Source organism: Neomonachus schauinslandi, chromosome X (assembly GCF_002201575.2).
Source record: "Neomonachus schauinslandi chromosome X, ASM220157v2, whole genome shotgun sequence".
Lineage (NCBI taxonomy): Eukaryota > Metazoa > Chordata > Mammalia > Carnivora > Phocidae > Neomonachus > Neomonachus schauinslandi.
In genome coordinates, this window is record NC_058419.1 from 38,549,361 (window position 1) to 38,570,821 (window position 21,461).

The following is a 21,461-nucleotide window of genomic DNA, read 5'->3' on the forward strand; positions in this document are numbered from 1 at the left end:
ATGAGTCATAGAACAGATACAAGTGTAACTTTATATAAAACATCCAAACAGTTCTTCTAATTGGTTATAACATTTTACACTACTATCAGAAATGTATGGATGTTCCATTTGTTCTAAATTCTCAGCAGCATCTTTTTGATATTTGCCTTTCCGGTGTGTGTGAAATGGTATCTTATTGTGGTTTTAATTTGCATTTTCTTGATGGCTAAAGTTGTTGAGCACCTTTTCATATGTTTATAACTTATTTGTGTATCTTCTTTTGTGAATTGCCCATTCAGATTTTTGCCATTTAATAAAAAACTGGGGTGTTTTTTGTCTTTTAATTTTTGAACTGTAGACATTCTTCATGTATCCTGGATATAAACCTTTGGTCAGATACATGTTTTATAATATTTTTCCTCAGTCTGTGGCTTGTTTATTTTCTTAGTGGTATCTCTTGATGAGCAAAATTTTTAATTTTGAAGAAGGTCAATCTATTATTTTATTTTATTTTTATTTCATTTTATTGCCCATAAATCCTTGCCTATTCCAAGATTCTAGATTTAGGACTATGACCCATCTTGAATTACTTTTTGTGTATGGGCTGAGATAGTGAACAAGGTTCACTGTTTTTCCATAGAGATATCCAGTGTTCCTACAGCAACTGCTTAAAAAAAGCTTTCCTTTCTCCACTGAGTTAGCTTCTCAGTTTGGTAAAAATCAAATGACTATATATATGTAGGTATATTTTTGGACACTACTATGTTTCACAAACTCATTAATGTACTCTACTGCCAATATCACACTGCTTAATTATCATAACTCTAGAGTAAGTCTTAAAGTCAAGTGGTGTAAACTCCTCCAACTTGTTATTTTTCAAGATTGTTTTGGATAGCGTCATTCATTTTAATTTTCAATAAATTCTAGAATTAGCTTCTTTTACTTAAGCAAAGGCTTCAGGAACTTTTGATAATAATTGTATGAATTTATAAACCAACTTAGCAACAATGGACATCTTAACAATATTGAATCTTCTAGTCCATTAATGTGGTATAGATCTTCATTTAAGTTTTCTTTAATTTTTCTCATCAGTGTTTTGATGCTTTCACATTATATTGAGTAGAATTGGTGAAGAAAGACATCTTTGCCTTGCTCTTGACTCAAGAGGAAAATGATTTAATGTTTTACTATTGGGTTTGATGTTACCTGAAGGGTTTTTCACACATGTCCCTGTTTCTGATTTTCTGTGAAAAATTTTTTAATCATGAGGAGTTTTTTAAATATATTCTCTGTCTTCAGAAGTTCATCTTTAGATTTCAGGTGTCTGACTATGATGTGTCTAGGTGTAGCTTTCTTTGCATTTAATCTGTTTGGGGTTCACTGAACTTCTTGGATATTTAAGTTGATTTTCAAATGGCAGGAGTTTGAGTATTATGTTCCTAAGTTGTTTGTGTTTCTTCTGTTTGGGGTTCAGTGCAGTTTCTTCAATATTTAAATTGACGTCTTTCAACAAATTCAAGAAGTTTAGGGCCACCGTTTCTTATATTTTTTTCTTTTCCATTCTCTCTTGTATCCTTCTGAAACTGAAGTTTTGTATGTGCTAGACTGCTTGATATTGTCCCACAGATCCCTGAGACTCTACTCATTTTATCCCCAATCTTTTTTCTCTCTGTTGTTCAGATTATTGTATTTTTTATTGCTCTTTCAAGTTCATTGACTTTTCTGTCATTTCCTAAGCCAATCTAGTGAATTTTATATTTTCTAGCTATAGAATTTCCATTTGATTCATATTTATAGTTTCTGTGTCTCTGCTGATATTCCCTATCTGTATATTCATTTTGCATATATTGTCTTTTAAGTCCTCAAATATATTTGGAATATCTGCTTTAAAGTTCTTTTCTGTTGGTTGCAACATCTATATCATCTCAGGGCTGATTTTTACTGACTGCTTTTATTTTTTTGAGTATAGGTCACATTTTCCTGTTTCTTTGCATATCTAAGGCTTTTTGGTTGATTGCTGAACATTATGAATGATACAGTTTCTACCTTCAAGTCATGTCCAGTTTGGGGAATACAGTCTCACAAAACAAAAACAAAAAACGCAAATTCTACCAATTTTAGTGTGTTTTTCAGGTTTACTTTTACCTCCATTTGTGTGTTTGGTCACTCTCCACTGTCTTCATGGTTTAAAAAATATTGGTCCATATGTTGTGGGGGTTTTGGTCTATTTTGCTGATTTTCTCTTTTTCCCAGCAAAGCCCTTCTGCTAGGCTAAACCTGATCTTCAGCTTTTCCAAGGATTAGCAAATGTCCCCAGGGAAGAAAATGGCTGGCAACAATCTGCTTATCTCAGAAAGGCTCCTGCCCCTCTTAATTTCAGGTCCTTTTTTGTTTTGTTTTGTTTATACATATCTTTGTCATCTTTTAAAATATGATATTTTTGCAATTTATCTGGCTTTCTAATGTTGTGGTATTGGGAATGGTAGTCTGCCATGACTTACTATATCCTACATGGTATAGAAGTGCCTCTAATTGCTGTTAATATCAAGAAAAAGCTACTTAAAATGGTCTATTAGATCCTCCATGGTGTGACCCTGCCCTGCCTCTTCAGCCTTATCTCATACCACAATATTTCCCTTACCCTCTCTGCATCAGCCACACTGGCTTTTTTTCAGTCCTTGGATTGTGATATGCTCCTAGCACAGAGCCTTTTCACATGCTATTCCAATCTCTGGAATACTTTCCTCTCCCTTCTTTGCCTGGTTAATTCCACTTATCTTTTAGCTCCCAGCTCAATTGTCACTTACCAGGAACCCTCCCTCAACCTCTCTGATTGGTCAAAGCCCCAGTTATACATACTTAGATTATGTATCTCTCCTTTATAGGACTTGTCAGAGTTGCAAGTTTACATTTCTTTTTTTTTATTAAAGATTTTATTTATTTATTTGACAGAGAGGGAGAGTGCAAGCACAAGCAGGGGGAGCAGCAGGCAGAGGGAGAAGGAGAAGCAGGCTCCCTGCTGAGCAAGGAGCCTGATGCAGGGCTCGATCCCAGAATCCCGGGATCATGACCTGAGCTGAAGGCAGGCGCTTAACCCACTGAGCCACCCAGGTGCCCTGCAAGTTTATATTTCTTTATGTAATTATTTAATTAAGAAGTCAGGGACCGTATAATATTTTGTTCACCCATTTGTCGCTAACCCTTACCTCAGGGCCTAACATATAGTAAGGTACTCAATACATGTTTGTTAAATTAATGAAGTGTTACTGGCAGGAAACATAGCATCGGGAATCTTCCACTAGTACCTGGTTAATATCTACTATATGACCATTGACCTCTGGTGGTAAAGAGTGAATAGACTGATACAAGGGTAGGAGGTCTTGAACAACAGCTCTCTACAATGAAACAAAACAAAATGAAATAGAGGAAGAAGACATAGCAGCCATTTAGTCCATGGAGGTAGAAAATCTTACTGCCAAAGTAGGTACCAACGGCTGATATAGCAATGACAGGCACTGATGTGGAGAATTAAATTTTCATAAGGGTCCATACCTAACACTAGGATAGTATTGCAGCTGCAGTGCAAGTAGGAATTATTCTGATGTTACAATGTCCCAGAAACATTGTCAAGCAGTTAAAGGCATCTTTAAGATAACTTAAGCTAATGCTTGACTCAGGAGCAGGTTTCTCTGGTGATTGTATGCTTAAAGGTTTCACGTCAGATGCAGTACTAACGAACATTTTGGGAGACAGGACAATTTAACTCTTGAACATTTGATGATAACCACTTAGGGGCCTATTATTGAAGGATTAAAGTACATGCCTATCCAGTAAATGTTCAGATGACCTTCTTGCTAAAAAAGGTGTTCCAGACATTCTCTTTTTCCCGAGGTTGTCCAAAATATCAGTAGGACATGACAGCATGTAGGTATCTACCTGGTTCCTATATGGGCTCTTATCTATTGGTTGTAGCTGAGGACATATGACTGTAACGATCTAGGGAAAACCTGGGCCTGAACTTTCTCCATGCTAGGGCTACTAATGTTAAGCTAGATTCTGTAACAAATAGACTCCCAAATATTTAATGTCTCAAACACAGCAGAAGTTTAGTTCTCATCCAAATAATAGTACAAGGTAGGTGTTCTTTGTTGGCAGGTGACTTCCTTCCAATATACGGATTCAGGGACCCAGGATATAACCATTTTATGGCCCTGCCATCTCCTAGGACCCTGTCATCATCTGCATTCATCTATACAAGTGAAAAATAACATGAAATGCATATATTTACTCCTTAAAAGCCTTAACCTAGACATGGCATGTATTACTTCCTCTTACATTTCACTGCTTAAAATTCAGTCATATGGCTACACTTAGCTCCAAGGGAGGCTGTAAAATGTGGACTAGTTGTTTTCCCAATAAGAAAGGAAATAGATTTGTGTTGAATAGCTAACAGACATAACCACTTTGTATTCTGTCTTCCAAAAGAGGTTTAGAATCCCATAGTTTTGGCTGCTTGGTTCATAAGAGATGGCACAATAAAACCTTAATAGTAAGGGCCCACTTTGCTATGTGTGGGCTGAATTTCCATGTCCGCCTTAGCTGGTTTAAGCTGCATTGGACTAAGTGGCTTGTAATGGGTGGCAGGCTTTTATGCTTAAAAGGCAGCTTTAATGGTCAATAGCTGCCATTCGCACCAGGGATAATTTAACCTCAGCTTGGATCACCCTGTTGGAGAAGTAGGTTCATATTCTAAGCCAGTGTATTCCATCTCAATAAATGTCCCACCATACTGTCCCACTCAAAATAGAATAGTTTGTGATTTAATCCTTTCCTTTATTTTCCACATGAAATATATATGTGTGTATATCTTTGTATATCTGTGTAAACATATTTATAGGTTAAGTTTCTATAATTAATGATTTATTACTGGTCAAATTCATCAGATATTTTTCTGTCTTCATCTTCATCTGACTTCTCTGGTATTTATAACATTTTCCTGAAATTCTTTCTGGCATTTACCTCAATTTCCTGAAACTCTTCCTGTGATGTTCTTAATATTGTTCTAAATAGTCTTTTCTCCACTTTCTTGGCCTTATTTCTAAGTCTATTCAGGATGTTCTTTCTTTTCCATTTTTTAATTTTGATATTTCCCTCTTCTCTTTTTATTCTGTATGTTTTCTTTGGGCTATCTCATCTACTCCCATTAATTTCATGTACCATGCTTTGCATGCTTACAGTTCCCAAGTTTATTTATCCAGATCAGACTTCTTTCCTGAGCCCCAAACCCTGAATATCCAACTGTCTTTGGAATAGTTCCACCTTAATGTCTCACAGGCACCTCATTCTTAAGATGTCCCAAACTGAATTAATCAGCCTTCCCCACCACCAAAATTTTGTTTTCCCATCTGTCTTGGGTCAGATTCTCTAAAAGCTGAGCCTGAGATGGAGTTTCTTATTCAAATTACTCGTTGAGAGAATGCTCCAAGAGAAAGGGAGTGAGGGAAGAAGGATAGGGCAGAAGTAATAGCTCAGCAAGTATATGATCTCTGCTGGAGACTAGCTTCAGTATGATGTCATGGGAGAAATGCTAGAGTGCAAGTTATACCATGAGTCCCAGCTTGAGGCTAGGGAGTTAGACTTTTGTACCAACCCCAGGCAGTCAGTCATTGGCTAAGGTCTGTGGGAGGGACCTAACCTTTAAAGTTAGTTGGCTTCCATTTGGTTTGGGCTCTAGGACAATTTTCCCAAGAATGGGACAGCTGTGAGTTATCAGCCAACATTCACAGTGGCTGGGGAATGCACAGTAAAGGTGATATGGGTGGGACACCAACATATCCATTACTGCACCATCCCTGAATTCCTTATATTGGTGTGTGGCACTGCTGTCTACCTAGGAATACCAGTAGAAATCTGGAAGTGATCATGGAGCCCTTTTCCCTCTCATCCCCTATTAAATAGTAAGAATAATAGGTAGCTGTTATTGAATGCCCATAATATAAATTTCAAATACCATAGCAAGGTTCTCAGAGATGCTTGGGATGTGGTTCCTGTCTATCTCTCCAGCCTTGTGTCTCATCTTCCTTCCCTGTACTGTGTTCTGGCCACCTGTTGCAATTTCCTCAACATAACATGCTTTCCCTCTCAGCCACTCCCACCCTGTAACCTTCACCTGGTCAACTCTTAACTTGTCCATGACAGTCAAGACATTACCTCTTCAGGGAAGCCTTCTCTGATCCTTCAAGCTGAATAAATATCTGAGCTCCCCCAGCATGCCATCCTCCCTTCCATAAGAATACATTTCACAGTAAAATACAGCTGTCAGCTTATTTGTCTATCACCCCCAATTTGAATATGAGCTCTTTTAGGACAGTGATTTCATTTTGTTTAACTCTGCATCTCTAGCATACAGTCCAGTTCCTTGGACATTGTGGGCACACACTAAATGATTCTTGCATTAGTGAAAAAATTAATGATGCAAAGGGAAAATGTAGTCAAAATTCTAGATGTTTCTTCTGAAACAGATTTTGAAGATTTTGGCCTGATGTTTATGTAGGCTATTTATTTTAATAGATAAATATTCACAAATAGAAAATCTATTCCACCTTTCATAGTATGAAACTTCTTTAGTCTTCCTGGCTCCCCAAGCTCCATTCTAGAGTCCCCAAAGAATCAGGGAGAAGGCCACAGCCCGAGCATTCACTTAATATACCAAGAGAGATCTCTCTCTAAAATCTCCCTCTTTGACCATTGCATTAATTTTCTATCACTGGCTATGATATTGTGATTTATAGTAAAAAATATATATTTGGTCTTCATCCATATTTCTAGCACAGAGCTCCTAAAACCCTTGGAATTTCCTAAGTGAGGAGGGTGATAAAGGTGTCTTTTGTTATGTTAGTGAGATTTTTGGATCATACCTAAGGATGGGAGCTGGTTGTCTGGGAACCAATCACTTGATTAGAAGGTTGGAGCTTTTCAGTCCCACCCACCACTGACTACTGGGGAGGGGAGAGGGGCTGAAGGTTGAATCAATCATGGATGACCAATGATTTAATCAATCATGTCTATGTAATGAAGCCTTCATAAAAACTTCAAAGGATAGAGTTTGGAGAGCTTCTAGGCTGGTGAACATGTGGAGATTTGGGGAGAGTGGCATGCGTTCTGAGAGGGCATGTAAGCTCCACACCTTTCCCCCATACCTTGTCCTATGCGTCTCTTCCATCTGGCCGTTCCTGAGTTATATCCTTTGATAATAAACTGGTCATCTAGTAAGTACAATGTTTCTAAGAGTTTTGTGAGCCACTCTAACAAATTAATTGAACCCAAGGTGAGGGGTGTTAGAACCTCCAATCTATAGCTGGTTTGTAAATGCCCAGGTGACTTGGGCTTGTGACTAGTGTCTGAAGTGTGTATGGGGGGAGGCAATCTTGTAGGACTGAACCCTTAACCTGTGGACTCTGATGCGATCTCCAGGTAGATAGTGTCAGAATTGAGTTGCATTATAGGACACCCAGCTGGTGTTGGAAAACTGTTTGGTTATGTGGGGAACCCCTTCCCCCAACAGACACAGTGGAATTGGTGAGTAGAACCTTTATCACCATACCAAAATAGCACAAACATAGTGGCTTAAAACAACACCCATTTATTATCTCATTTTTCTGTAGATCAGAAGTCTAAGTGGGATCAGCTGGGTGCTCCACTTACTGTCACATAAGGATGAAGTAAAGGTGTCAGTCACTTGGGGCTCTTATTTGGAGTCTCTGGGGGAAAATCACTTCTAGGCACAGTCAGGTTGTCAGCAGAATTTAGTTCTGTTCAGCTATAGGACTGAAGTCCTCATTTCCTTGCTGGTTGTTAGCTGAGAGCTGTTCCCAGCTTCTGGAGGCTCCCCACAGTCCTTGGCTTGTAGCCTCCTTCCTCTCTCTTCAAAGCCAACAACGGAGTGTTAAGTCCTCACACTTTGAATCTCTCTGACTTCCTCTCTTCCCTCCTCTTCTGATTTAAAGGCTCATGTAATCAGATTAGGCCTACCTGCATAATCTCCCTTTTGCCATATAACATAACAATCACAGGACTAACATTAGGGACTGGAGATCATGTGGGCCAAGATTCAGCTTTTCACAGTAAGCAGTCATAGGAAGGATGAAGAGAAGGGTATGTGCCCTCAACTCTGGTCCCCAATTGTGACAGGACAGTTGTGACTTTCCTCTCTCCCTCTGTTTCCAGATGAAGGAACTGCGTCATGAGAATATTAACCCTTTATTGGGTTTCTTCTATGATTCAGGGATGTTTGCCATTGTGACAGAATTCTGTTCCAGAAGGAGCCTAGAAGACATATTGACAAATCAGGATGTGAAACTTGACTGGATGTTTAAATCGTCACTTCTGCTCGATCTCATCAAGGTTAATGGAAAGACTGAGGAAATCTTGGATTTTCCCTATAGATTAGAATTTAAATGTTTTGGGATATTTTATTTTCCTTGGATCATTGTGATGATCTCATTCTTCTACCTTCCTTCCCAAGGTCTGCCCCCACCCCTTCTCATAGTCCCTTTGTCCATATCTGTTATTAAGGTACTGATATAAAAGGGACTTACTTGACCCACCCCTTCCCCCAATTTGAGGGCCAGATTTGTCCTTGCTTTCTGTTGCCATTGAGCACTCTTTGCCTTAAGCAACCCTTTCTTCCATCCCATTTCTCTGCTTTCTGGATGTGGGAAAGTATTCATTCCCAGACCTTTTGGTGCTGCTTAACCTCAAATCCTGGTTTTCACCTTCTAAAAGGTGGTTCAGTCTAGAACTAGGTGATAGGTCTTTGCACAGCATAAGTGTAGATATGTAACTCAGCATGACCAGAAAGCCAAAAGATCATAGGGTCTATCAGGCAGCACTTTCATTCTCTGAGGCAGGGACTATTGAAAGTCAAGGGGGTTCATGGATGCGTCTATAGATGGGCTTTAGTGGAGTCCATGAACTCCTGGAAATAATATGCAAATTGTGTCTATGTGCATTTTTATGGGACTGAACTGGTTAAGCAATGACTTGTTGAGCTTCTTGCATATTGACCACAGTCTTGATCTTTATAGTGTGGCCTAACCCTTTTCAAGGTAGCTTTATAGACATTATCTCATTCCAATTCTCCATAAAATAAGTATGATTAGCCTCCTTTTACAGAGGCTCAGAGAAGCTAAATGAAGTACACTTTGTTATATAGTGTCTGCCATACATAGTAAGTGCTCAATAAATATTTATCAGCCAACTATTAAGTGGCAGAGCTGATGATAGAATTCAAATCTCCTGATTTCAATTCTAGTACTCTTTCCACTCAACCTGTAAGCAAGGTCCCATGAGTTAAGGGAGAAGCTTCTAAATGACAGACCTCTCAGGCTCATGATGAATGAAACCCAAACATTAGACAACCCCTGGGGGAAATCTCACCCACTGCAGACTCGTCTTGGAAGTACTGGGGAGTGCAGACTTTCTGAGAGCACAAGATGTAAAGCATACAAATACAAAGGGGTGTCAGGGTGCAAAATAGAGCCAGATACTTAAAAAGGCTCAGCATAAAAAGTTCTGAGATGATTGCACCAGAACATGAATTTTATTTATATGTGAATGAGTAAACCCATCTGATAGAGTCCTCATAGATCACATTTGAATGTCATATAAAGTTGCCAAACAAGCTGCAAAGATCAACAGTATTCAGCTTTCTTCTTTTTAATTACAAAAATAATGTATTAAATTAAATTTAAAAATCAAAAGATATAAGTATATATGGGAAAAATATTGACATTTACTCAACCCTCTTTCATATCCTCCCCCAGAGTTAATCACTGCTGACAATTTGGTGATTAACCTTGCAATTCATTTCATGTGTGTTTACATACATTCTAGATTTTGTTTGTTTTTTAAAATACATACTGTTATGTAGTTTTGCACCTTTCTATTTTTCACTTACTTTATGGCTTAAAGATGATTCCATGTTAGTATATACAGATCTATTTTATTATTTTTAACTGCTGCAGAATATTCCATAGTTTGGATGTACCAAAATTTGGACAGTCCCTTCTTGACAGGTATTTATTGTATTTTTAATTATATAATATTATAAAGCGGAGCTGCTTTGAGCATTCTTGTGTATGTCTCCTTGTGCAGATGTACAAGCATTTCTTTAGAGGAGAAGCAGAATCCCTAGGTCACAGGGTATGCATGCTTTCAATTTTGATATCTACTGCCAAATTGCCCACCAAAAAGGATGTACCAATTTCCATTCCTGCCAACAGTGGATGAAAGTTGAGTTAGACCTTTTTGGGAGAAAATCAGAATCTTCCAATTCTTGGAAATTATATATGTATGGATCCATCCTATGTTTGAAATGTTAATAAATCTCCCAATAGCATACAATTCTCCATACACACAAGATACAATTCTTCATCAAAAGCATAAAATTTTAGAGCTGGAAGGGACCTGGAAGTAATTCTTGTCAAAGTTTTGCTTTGCCTGCATATAAGAAAAAAGAGACTGAATTCTGGACCATAATAGCTCATGCCATTAACAAGCTCAGAAACTGGCTCTAAAAGCACAAAATAGTTAAATAAGTTACTAAATAAATCCTGTTTGTATCATCTGCAGGGCATGAAGTACTTACACCACAGAGAGTTTGCTCATGGGAGGTTGAAATCTCGGAACTGTGTGGTAGATGGGCGTTTTGTACTAAAAGTGACAGATTATGGCTTTAATGACATCTTGGAAACGCTAAGACTCTCCCAAGAGGAACCTTCTGCAGAAGGTAAGCAATGTATTTATACCCTTCTGATGCACACAAGGTAACTCCAAAATTCAAATGAGAATATGCACTGAATTAAAGCCTCAGGCTGATTCAACTCCCCACTTTTGTTGAAAATTCAGCCTCATTTCCAAGCCAAAGGAGTTGAATGAAGTCTGCAGGCTGTAATCTCAGCACAGCCTACGCTTCAGAACAAAGCTGGTGCAATAATGTTGAGTTCCTGCTGTGGCAGGATTAGGCTGTATTGTTTGGAGACCCCAGGAGTCTCTGGAGGAACTTGCTGAGCGATAGGCACACAGTAGGTGCTCAATAAATACCGTCAGATTGAATGGAAGGTAATTTGGTAGCTGGACCCCCACAAAGCCCATTCTGGAATGGGATGTCCCTAGAGCCTACCCTCACTGTCTCCGTCAGAGAGAAAGAAGCAAGGAGGGGGATCCCAGCAAGTAAATACTCTATGGGTTGCGCGGGATGGCTTCAGACAGAACTGTGTCCTTCTAGTAAATAAGTAGGCAGGCCTGTAAAGCGCATTTGGTGTTTTCTGTCTTCTATTAAGTGCCCTAGTGACAGCACCAAACAATGCCTGTAGGGGTCGTAACAGATCCAAGAAATGGGAGAAATCTGAGATGGGGAATTGGGAGTGGGTGAGTGAGAAATAGGAGGAAATGAGTTGACAGAAGAGAGGAAAAAAAGAAAGAGTAAGAAGGAGAGAGAATGAGTAGAGTTAAATACATAGAGGAAATTTGGGCATTAAAAAATTTAACCAGCAGGGCGCCTGGGTGGCTCAGATGGTTAAACATCTGCCTTCGGCTCAGGTCATGATCTCAGGGTCCTGGGATCGAGTCCCACATCAGGCTCCCTGCTCTGCGGGAAGCCTGCTTCTCCCTCTGCCTTTCTCTCTCGCTCTGTCTCTCACGAATAAATAAATAAAATCTTTAAAAAAAAAATTTAACCAGCATTGCCAGGGTGAAGAAAAAAGAGTGACACAAAAACACAGAGAACCAGACAACCCAAAAAAGACAGACAGAGGGACAGATCGAAATTACGACATATATTCTTAAAAGAATCTTTGGCAGTGTAAGTTTTAAAACTGCCGACGTGAGAGAAACAAAGACTGAAAGACACAGAGAAACACGTGCACAGATACAGACAAGACCGCCCAGCCATCAGTGGCAGCATCAGTATGGTGCGCAGGGATGGGTTGAATGTTGGGGAGGCATCTAGTCCAACTCTCTCATTTTACAGATGAGATAAGTGAGGCTCAAGATTTTTCCCAAGTCCTACAGCTACTTAGCAGCAGTTCCAGAAATTCAATTCAGGTCTTTTGAAGACTGGCCCCTATATGCAGCGAAATTACAACTTATAATAACATTTTCGTTTCTCTGCCTATCCATGCTTTGGAGGATGTGAAGCTCCCGGTAATCACAATAAAAACCATTCTCTCTTTCTCTCTCTCTTTTCTCCCTCTCTCTCTTTCTGTGGACCTGTTCTTGTTGCCAACTTAGTCTTATGGTTATTGTTTGGCTAATTCCAATTTGAAAGCTTGGAGTAGTTGCCTGGTATTATGGCTAGGATGTTGGGGACAGCAGCTGCAGATTGGCAAGTACTTAGCTTCCTGTCAAGATGAGTCATCTACAAAAGATAAAACACAATGCCCAACTTCCCAGAGTTCCACTTAATTCACAGGTTGGCAACTTGCAAACTTAAGAAACTCTGGTCTTAGAGTGGGGAAAGGATGGGGGGTGGGGGGAAGTGCGTGTGTGTGCGTGCGTGTGTGTGTGTGTGTGTGTGTGTGTGCCCTGTCTGTGTCTTTCTCTGTCTCTCCTTCTTACTGTTTCATTTCACTCTCCAAATTGCAATGGCAGTCTGGATCACAATCCATTCTTCACACACCGCAGCCAGAGGGAGTTCTCTCAACTGCAAATCTGATCATGTTAGAGCTGTGCCAAAATGCACTGAATGGCTTCCCATTGCTCTTAGGATAAAGTTCAAATTCTTTTACATGGCTTATGAGCCCTGTGTGGTTTGGGCCTTGTGGACCTCTCGTGCTTAATCAACTCGCCCTCCATCTCTGGGCTCTAGCAGTGCTGAACTCCTTCCAGTTGTTTATTGACCCCAGGCTCTCTCTTACTCCCAGACCGTTACACACGCTGTGCCCATTCCTTGGGACACTCTTCCTTTCCCACTCTGTTATAAACTCCTCTGAGTCTGGCTAGATTCTATTCCTTCTTCAGGGCTCAACTTAAATACCACTGATTCAACAAGAGACTTTCCATGACCCCCTCTGCTCAGCTAAGTTTCCCTCTTTATGATCCTTAGGGCTTTGAACTTTGTTGTAATACCATACTTTGTTGGTATTACGTGTTTAATTAGCTGCCTTCTCTCCCAACTCAACCTATAAGCTCTGCAAAGGCAAGAAACATGTTTGCCTCGCTCAGTGCCTTTAGCTGTACCTGGCAGAATAAATGTTTGGTGAATCAATGAATGGATGAAGTAAAATGAAATAAGGACACTTGCTGCTTCCTCCATAGATGACAGGGCTAATAGAATCTTACAACTGCGAGCCTCTTGCAGATCGTCTGGCTCAACGTCTGTTTTACAGATGGGGAAGCTGAGGTTCTGTAAGGTGAGCGACTTAGTGACCAAGCTCAGATTTTGAACCTCGGTCTCTTGACTTTCAGCTCTCTGTTCTTTTGCGCTTCACCGCACTGGCTCTCCACAATTGATTCTTATCACCACAGCAAGGCTCAGACTTAGTACTGGCATCAGTAGATGCTAAACAAGCCAAAGTAATTTTTCTAGTTTTCCTAAGAGTTCAAGTCTAATGGTAGGTAGTGGCTCTTACTTGGCTCTAGAGTGGGGATGGGGAAATGGGGGTGGGTTGTAAGTGTATTCATTACTGTCCACTTACAATTACATAAGTATAGCACAGATAAAGCCTCATTTTAGCCATTAACAACATACATGTAAGAGCTCTTTGAAAATACTCTTCGGTAATGATTGTATTTAATCACCCAGCTTTTTACTGGAGAGTTCTGTCCTTTTTCCCCTTCTTGTGCTTTTAAATGTATAGGAAAGAGGATGGCAGAAGAAACAGCTGCATTTTTCTTGCTGCGAGATAACCCTCCTGCCCTCCTCTTCCAAACCATATCAAAAATGTATTCCTGAAATCCCACAGTCAGAAATGCATTCCTTTGACCAAAGTAACATTCAGTCTCTTTGGGAGTTCTTTGCAAATATAAGTCCTCCTAGGCAAGAAGACATAAAGGCAAAACCACTATAGTGACTATATCAGAGACTTTCATGGGGGCGGGAGAGTGGGGTGTGTGTGTGTGTGACAAAGGCTGGGGACACCTGGAGGACAAGGAGGGAAGATGAGTACATGATTGGGGGTAAGGCTAGAATTCCCTATTCCACCATTTTGATCAGGATTGGCTTAAAATAGGAATTTCCAGGGTGAGTTTCTCTTTCCTGGGTTTCACTCACACACCAAAATAATCTCTGACCTTTCCATCCTCCTTCCTGCTTCACAGGAACTTGTACCCTGGGCTCCCTTCCCAATACCTCAAAGTTAACAAGATGAAAAGGTAGCCAGCACTTTTCCCCCACTACCCCCACTCTCAGCAGACTCTTCTCCAGCCTTCCTTTCTGGACTTCAACCCCTTGTTTACTCCAAACCTTTTCCCGCCAAGGAGCACATTGAGTCCATCCCCAGCCCTGTTACTACCTTCTCCATTATAGCCTTCCTGTGTATCTGGTTCCCTGTTCTGCTGCTGCCGCCCCCACCCCCATTCAGGCCCCTTTCACCTCGCCTTGGGCTCTTACTGTAATAACTTCCTAACTGGTCTCCCTGACTCCAGCCTCTCTCCTTCAATCCAGCTTGTGCAGGTTGCCAGATTAATCTGACGAATACAGCTTTCATTAAATCCCTCTCCAGCTCCTGCACCCCTACTGCCTTTTGTATTCACTCCAAATGCCTTCATTTGGCTCTCAGGGCCTCTCACCTTCTGCCCTCATTCTTCTAGCCACCCTCCCTCCCCCAGTTCATCAACCCCATTTCTCATTTCTCATTATTCCTTAACAGAGCCCTTCTCTTCAGCCAAGCTAATCTGCTTACCACCACCCCCATCTGCAATTTGCTCCTTTCTACTTCTTGTTCTTTTGCACGTACTGTTCTTTCTCCCTGCAAAGCCCTTACCCTCTCAGCTCTAGGAAACAGCATCCTTAACCTTTTTAACAAGATCCTTTAAGATCTAACTTTTCCAGGAAGCCTTCCTGGATTAATTTGATCAGCTCAGTTTTCTCTCTCTCTCTCTCCTTTTTTTTTTTTTTTTTAGTTTGAGCCTCATGGAATTGTCATTATTCAACCATTTTTACCCACAGAAATGGCAATTTCATATGATTCCATGTAAAATGCTCCCTCCCACTTTTGACTACTCCATTTATATTACTAATGTGTGAATGTGTCATTTATTTATTTATTTATTTATTTATTTAAGAGATGGAGAGAGAGAGAGGCACATGAGTGGGGAGAGGGGCAGAGGGAGAGGGAGAGAATCTCAAGCAGACTCCACGCTGAGCACGGAATCTGATGGGGGTGGGGGGTGGAGGCTTGATCTCATGACCCTGAGATCACAACCTGAGCTGAAACCAAGAGTCAGATGCTCAGCTGAGCCACCCAGGCGCCCCACTGTGTATTTCTTTATATATTACTTAAATAGCCCTGCCATGTATTGCAGTTAGGGGGTTCACATGTCTGTGTTGCCCATTGCTCTGTGAACTCTGCAAGGGCAGAGGCAAGGTCTAATTCATCTCTGGTGCCATCCCTGCACCTAGTGTAGTGCCCAGTACATAGTAGACCCTCAATAAATATTTGTAGAACTGACTTGAAGGAATTGTTGCATCTTCTTGCTCTGTGAGGAATAAAGGAGGCCTGGAGATCCTCTAATCCTCTTAGAGAAGACCTGGAGAAAGCAACTTGTGAATCCCTGAGACCCAGCACAATCAAATTACCAGACACATATAGATCTCAGCAAATAGCAAATCCATGGCAACCGGAGTGGCTGTGCACTTGCCTTTCCCTGGAAGCCTGCCAATTGCTACTTGCAGGCTCAAGAGAGCAAGAAAGCAAGTGCCAGATAGTTTTTCTACTTTGAGCTTCTCTGTCCTGCCCCACACCTCTGCTCTATCTGCCTTCATGGTCCTGGAGTGGGGAGAGTAGTATGCTTTCTCTGTGTGCAATTTCTTAGATTCATAGATTTGGACCCCGGGCGGGGGGCACTAGCATGCCAGTCTGTCTAATAAAAATATAAAGCAGTCAATGAAACAGCACCCTTGGAACCCTTGAGGGCATTGCAAACACTGTCAGTTAATCCTCCCTGCATTCATTACACAATGCTTTCTTTTCAGAGTTGCTATGGACGGCCCCTGAACTATTGAGAGCCCCAAAGGGCAGCAGGTTAGGTTCTTTTGCAGGAGACGTCTATAGCTTTGCCATCATCATGCAAGAAGTGATGGTCCGGGGCACCCCATTCTGCATGATGGATCTGCCTGCCAAAGGTAAGCGGGAGGTGAAAAAAGGCCACTAGGGGCCCACCATGACCCAGATCATCAGCCTACCCCAGGCGGTTGTAATTTGCCAGAAGAGTGAACACAGTTATGTGTTTGTGCTACCTGCCTGCTAGTCTGCAAATAGCCTGTGTTGTGTGCAGGTGGGACTTAGAACCAAACAGATTTAGGCATTTTGAAGAAGTTTCCCAACCCAAGAAGTTGGCCCTTTCCAAACTGGAACATTAGTCAAGAACCTACAGGACCTATGTTGGACTTTTTTTTTTTTTTTTTTTTTTTTTTTTAGCCTCCTCTACTTTGAGACACTCCCTGTCGGGTATTTCAGTACCCCTCATGATGCGCCTGGATGGCAAGGTCCTTCCATACTTTCCCTATGACATGCCATAAGCTTTCATCCTCATTTTTCATCAAAATGATTGCCTATCAGGCACAATCCATCAAGGAATGGTAAAATCAGTGGGCAAAAGTTTGAGGGGAAACAGGATATTTGCATAATCTAAGAGTATGAACCCACTAGATATGTAGTAATTATAAGTGGAAAAATAATAAATTTACTAGGGGAGGATGATCCTGCAGACACCACCTTAACCAAGTGATCAAAGCACACTGTCATCATGTACCCCCTGACATGATGCACTGAGAAGAGCACAATGTCACCTTTGTGGAATTTTTGCCAAAAAATGCGTAACAATCTACCCAGGAGAAAACATCAGACACATCCCAAATGAGAGACATTCTGCAAAATAATTGGCCAATATTTATCAAAAGTCATGAAAGACAGGGACAGAATGAAGAAACATCACAGACTGAAGGAGACAGAGACACGATAATTAAATGCAATATGGGATCTTGAATTGGATTGTGGGACAGAAAAGGAATATTAGGAATAAAATTGATGAAATTCAAATAAAGACTAGAACAGTAATAGTAATGTACCAATAGTAATGTACCAACCATTGTACTATGGTTATATAAGCTATTAACATTAGAAGAAGCTGAGTGAAGGGTATACAGGCAATTATTATACTAGTTTTATAACTTTTCTGGAAGTCTAACTTTATTTCAAAATAAAAAAATAAAAAATACAAACAAAACAAAACAAAGAAACCCAAAATACTTAGCTATCTTTTGCCCCCACTCAGAGTCCCATATCACTCCTCTACTCAGAACTCCCTAACTGTTCCCCATCACTTGTCACTGAAGCCCAGATTCCTCACGTGACATACAAGGCTCTTTGAAATCTGCCCCTAGCCACCTCTCTAAGCTTATGTTGTCACTCCCTACACTCCAGCTAAACCACATGACTGAAAGTACCATGGTCTCTCTTACCTCTGTGCCTTCAAGAGAGCTGTTCATAGTCCTTGGAATGCCCTCACCTTCTCCCCACTTTGCCTCACCCAATTTTTGTCACCTCCTCTGGAAAGCCTTCTCTGACCTCTTCAGTGTGGGCCAGGTGCCCCCTCTGTGCTTACCTGTGTGGAATATCTGCTAGAACACATATTGTTGGTCCCTGTATAGCTCCTCCATTGAACTCTAAGCTCCTCAAGGGCATGAATTATGCTGGGCCTAAATGGAGAAGTAGCCCATTCAACTCAGTGGTGTTCTGGTAAAAAGATCAGGACTCCCTTTACCAGAGAGTGGATGAGGGCAGTCACTCTCCAAGGGGTTGGTTCACATGGAATCTATTACACTGAGAGCAGGGCGCTGCAATGGAGAAACCATTACTGGTATGGGTCAACGTGGGTTGAAGGAGCAGAGGTGCAATATCAGAAGGAGCTGAGAGGTCAGAGGCAACAACCTCCCCTTCTTTCATGGAGACAAGGGGGCACTTACTATGGTATGAAGCAGCACTGTTGGAGTGTTACAGCCAATATAGGGGTGGGAAGGGCACACTGGTGGGGCAAGCAAGGTTTGGTGCCTGTTGGAGTTGGGGCTGTGGGGAGGGGGTTAGGGATAAGAAATGAGCTGAAGAGATAGGGCTTAGATTTTACCCTGTGTGTTATGAGAAGTCGTGAAAGGGTTTTAAGCAAGAAAGTGACATGGCCAAATTTGTGTGTGTGTGTGGTTTTTTTTTTTTTTTGATTCGTGTTTTAAGAATAGATTTATCTATTTAAATTTACATTAAATATTTACATTTAAATATTTAAATGTAAATTTAAATTTAAAAATAAATTTAAGAAGAATAGAAGGCTAGGCTGGAAGCAGAGAGAACAGTTTGAGGTCTAATGTGGGTTGCTGAGGACATTGAAGGCTAACTATTTTCTCCTACTTCCAGGGAGTTTTCACTCTTTGTCAGTCTGCCTGATCTGGACTTCTCAGTCACTAATGGCTTTTGGGTCTGAATAGGGAGTTTTGGAACTCCCAGTTGAAGTCTGAGGCATTTGGAAGCTGGACAATGTAGTAGATTGAGACTGCCTGGGGTCAAATTCAAATTCTGTCACTTGCTAGCCATGTGACTTTGTTTTGTTTTTGTTTTTTTTTTTTTAAGATTTTATTTATTTATTTGACAGAGAAAGACAGCGAGAGAGGGAACACACGCAGGAGGAGTGGGAGAGGGAGAAGCAGGCTTCCCGCCGAGCAGGGAGCCCGATGCGGGCCTTGATCCCAGGACCCTGGGATTATGACCTGAGCCGAAGGCAGACGCTTAACCGACTGAGCCACCCAGGCACCCCTAGCTAGCCATGTGACTTTGAACAATTTACTTTCTCTCTGTTCCTCATTTTCACCGTCTGTAAAATAAAAATAAGGGCTCCTACCTCATCTGTTTGTAGTGAGAATCTAATGAAAGAATGCATTCAAAGTCCTTAGCCCATAGTCTGATACATGGTAAATGTTCCACTGAAAGTGAAGTTCAAGGACAAGCAGTTAGGAGGATCTAGATGAGGTCTTGAACTATTTATTGGAGTTCTTAATCCTCTTTCCTAGGGGCCAGGCAGGGCTCACAGCGTGCATCTGGGCTGGGCCTGGGACTTCAGGGAGGGCTAAGTGGGTCTACTGTGGGGATTGGAAAGTTTAGATGATTTGGAGGTAGGTGAAGGGAGCCAGATCATTGGAGGTATAGTGTTAGAATTGACATCAGATAGGACACATCTAAAACCTAAAACCTAAAAGCAGGATAAAGCTGTGCCTAAATGATACTACTGGCCCAACTGATTTTCTTCTCCCCTCCTCAATTGACTAATACTTCCTTTGCTCAGAAACAATTTACATTCAAGTCACTTGAGGAAAAAGCAAAGGAGATGGCCTTCCTGTGATTTTTTCCCTGGTTAACCTCTTTCTTTGCTAAAACTCAATGATCTTTGTCAAATCTTGGTGCTCTTTCTATGATTTGTACAACTTTCTCCTCTTACTTCCGGACAGAAATCATAGACAGACTTAAGAAGCCTCCTCCTGTGTACAGACCAGTGGTTCCTCCTGAGTATGCCCCTCCAGAATGTCTCCAGCTGATGAAGCAGTGCTGGGCTGAAGCTGCAGAACAGCGACCAACTTTTGATGAAATATTTAATCAGGTAAGGACTCTGTGAATCTTAGCACTGCCCAGAAGTCATCCTAAAGCCAGCCTACCGAAAACTAACTCCGTGGGTTCTCATCATATTGTGAAAGGAAGCTCTTGCAAGAGAAAAAAAAATCACTCCTCTTGGGGAAGAAGCATTGGGGTGGCTACTTGGAGGCCTTCGATACTGGAGCATCCCCAGCACATCCTCCAAGAGCGCAATGGTTGATTTTAATGTGCTTCTGTATATGAACCTCTGTTCCAGACCATCCCCAACCTGACCTAACCAACCTTTCAGAAATAGAATTGAACCACTGGGCACTTGCAAGGCAATGGCATTGAGACTGTTAAAAATGGGTATCATAGAATAGATGCAGGTCCTCATAGAGCCATGTTTGCTTTGGAGATCCCAGAGAACTCTGCTGAGTATACCATTGAAGTGATGCCAGGTGGTTTTGAGGGGTTAGGAAAGACATAGGGTCTTCGAAAGATGCTCATGACAGAAGAAAGTGCAAACGGGGAGTACAAAAGCAGGAGATTTTGTAGGTTCCTAGGGAACTACTTGAGGCAATAGAGTGCACAAAAAATGGTAAACTCTCTCCTTAAGATACTAAATTTCTGAAGAGGCTAATTTTTTCCCTAGAGTTGGGGATAGAAAGGGGGAAATGAGGAAAAGGCAGAGAGAGCCCTGCTAAGGGGAGCTAGGGTGCAGTTCTTATGTTGGAACACGCAGCTTAGGGCTTTGTTGAAACTACAGGATACCAAAATTGAGGGTGCTCTCTGTGAGTGCTGTGTCAGCTCTGGTGGAGAGGCTTTTGAGCCTGGCTGGAGTACAGCACTGAGATGCTTTGTGAGTGGCAGGTATCTGAGGCGGAAAAAAGGAGTTGGATTGAAAGCCCGAGGGGCCCTGCATTTGTAGTCATCCATGTCCCCAACTAACAATGCCTCCATTAGCCTGGCTGGGTTTCTTGAGGACACTCAAACAGGTATTCAATAGTATGGAAAAGGCAAAGGACCATGAAGGTCACATTTCTGAAAACTTACCATGAGGCAAGAGAAAAAGCATTTGCCCTTGTGTTGATGCTAGAGATGTTATTTCAGAAGGCAGCAGAGAAGCTGGTGATAGATAGAAGGAGTGCACATCATACAGCCTTCAAACAGACATTGGTGGGGCTGCCTTCACTGAAATGCTTTGGTGGAAGTTTAAATTGTCTGAAAGACCAGGATAGTCTGCCCACTCCCTGCAGCTAATAAAACTTAAACGGGAAGAGGAGGAGAGGGAGGCTCCCTGGGTTAGGCAACAGGGGAGCCTTAAACATCTGAACAGGCTACTGAGATTACCTGCAGGACCTTGGTAGACACGTCGATGTGGACCAGGCTCAGAAGAAAACCCCTGGTATCAGCTTTGGGGCATTGAGTGCTAAGGGGAGCATGTGTAGCCCAGCTGTGTAAGAAGGTTCATTGGGACAAGATTCCTAGATGTCTGCTCAGCAAAACTACCACCAGTCTTCTTATTGTTGTAAACACAGCCTTGTGCATGCTGAACACATCAGCAAGGAGGGGCTACCCCCTCGTGACTCCAGTGCTATGCCAAGCTCCCTGTCTCTGTAGATGGACAGGGCCTCAGGAGGGCAC

At 41.5% G+C, this 21,461-nt stretch overlaps 1 protein-coding gene across 1 annotated transcript in view; it reads left to right on the top strand.

Moving 5' to 3' along the window:
- Positions 1-21,461, top strand: part of GUCY2F (guanylate cyclase 2F, retinal) — an 86,836-nt gene that overhangs the window by 48,823 nt on the left and 16,552 nt on the right. Inside the window, exons 8-11 of the mRNA XM_021678327.1 lie at positions 8,206-8,382; positions 10,612-10,768; positions 16,175-16,324; positions 19,694-19,842. Coding sequence (XP_021534002.1) covers positions 8,206-8,382; positions 10,612-10,768; positions 16,175-16,324; positions 19,694-19,842 — 633 coding nt within the window. The remainder of the gene's footprint in view (positions 1-8,205; positions 8,383-10,611; positions 10,769-16,174; positions 16,325-19,693; positions 19,843-21,461) is intronic.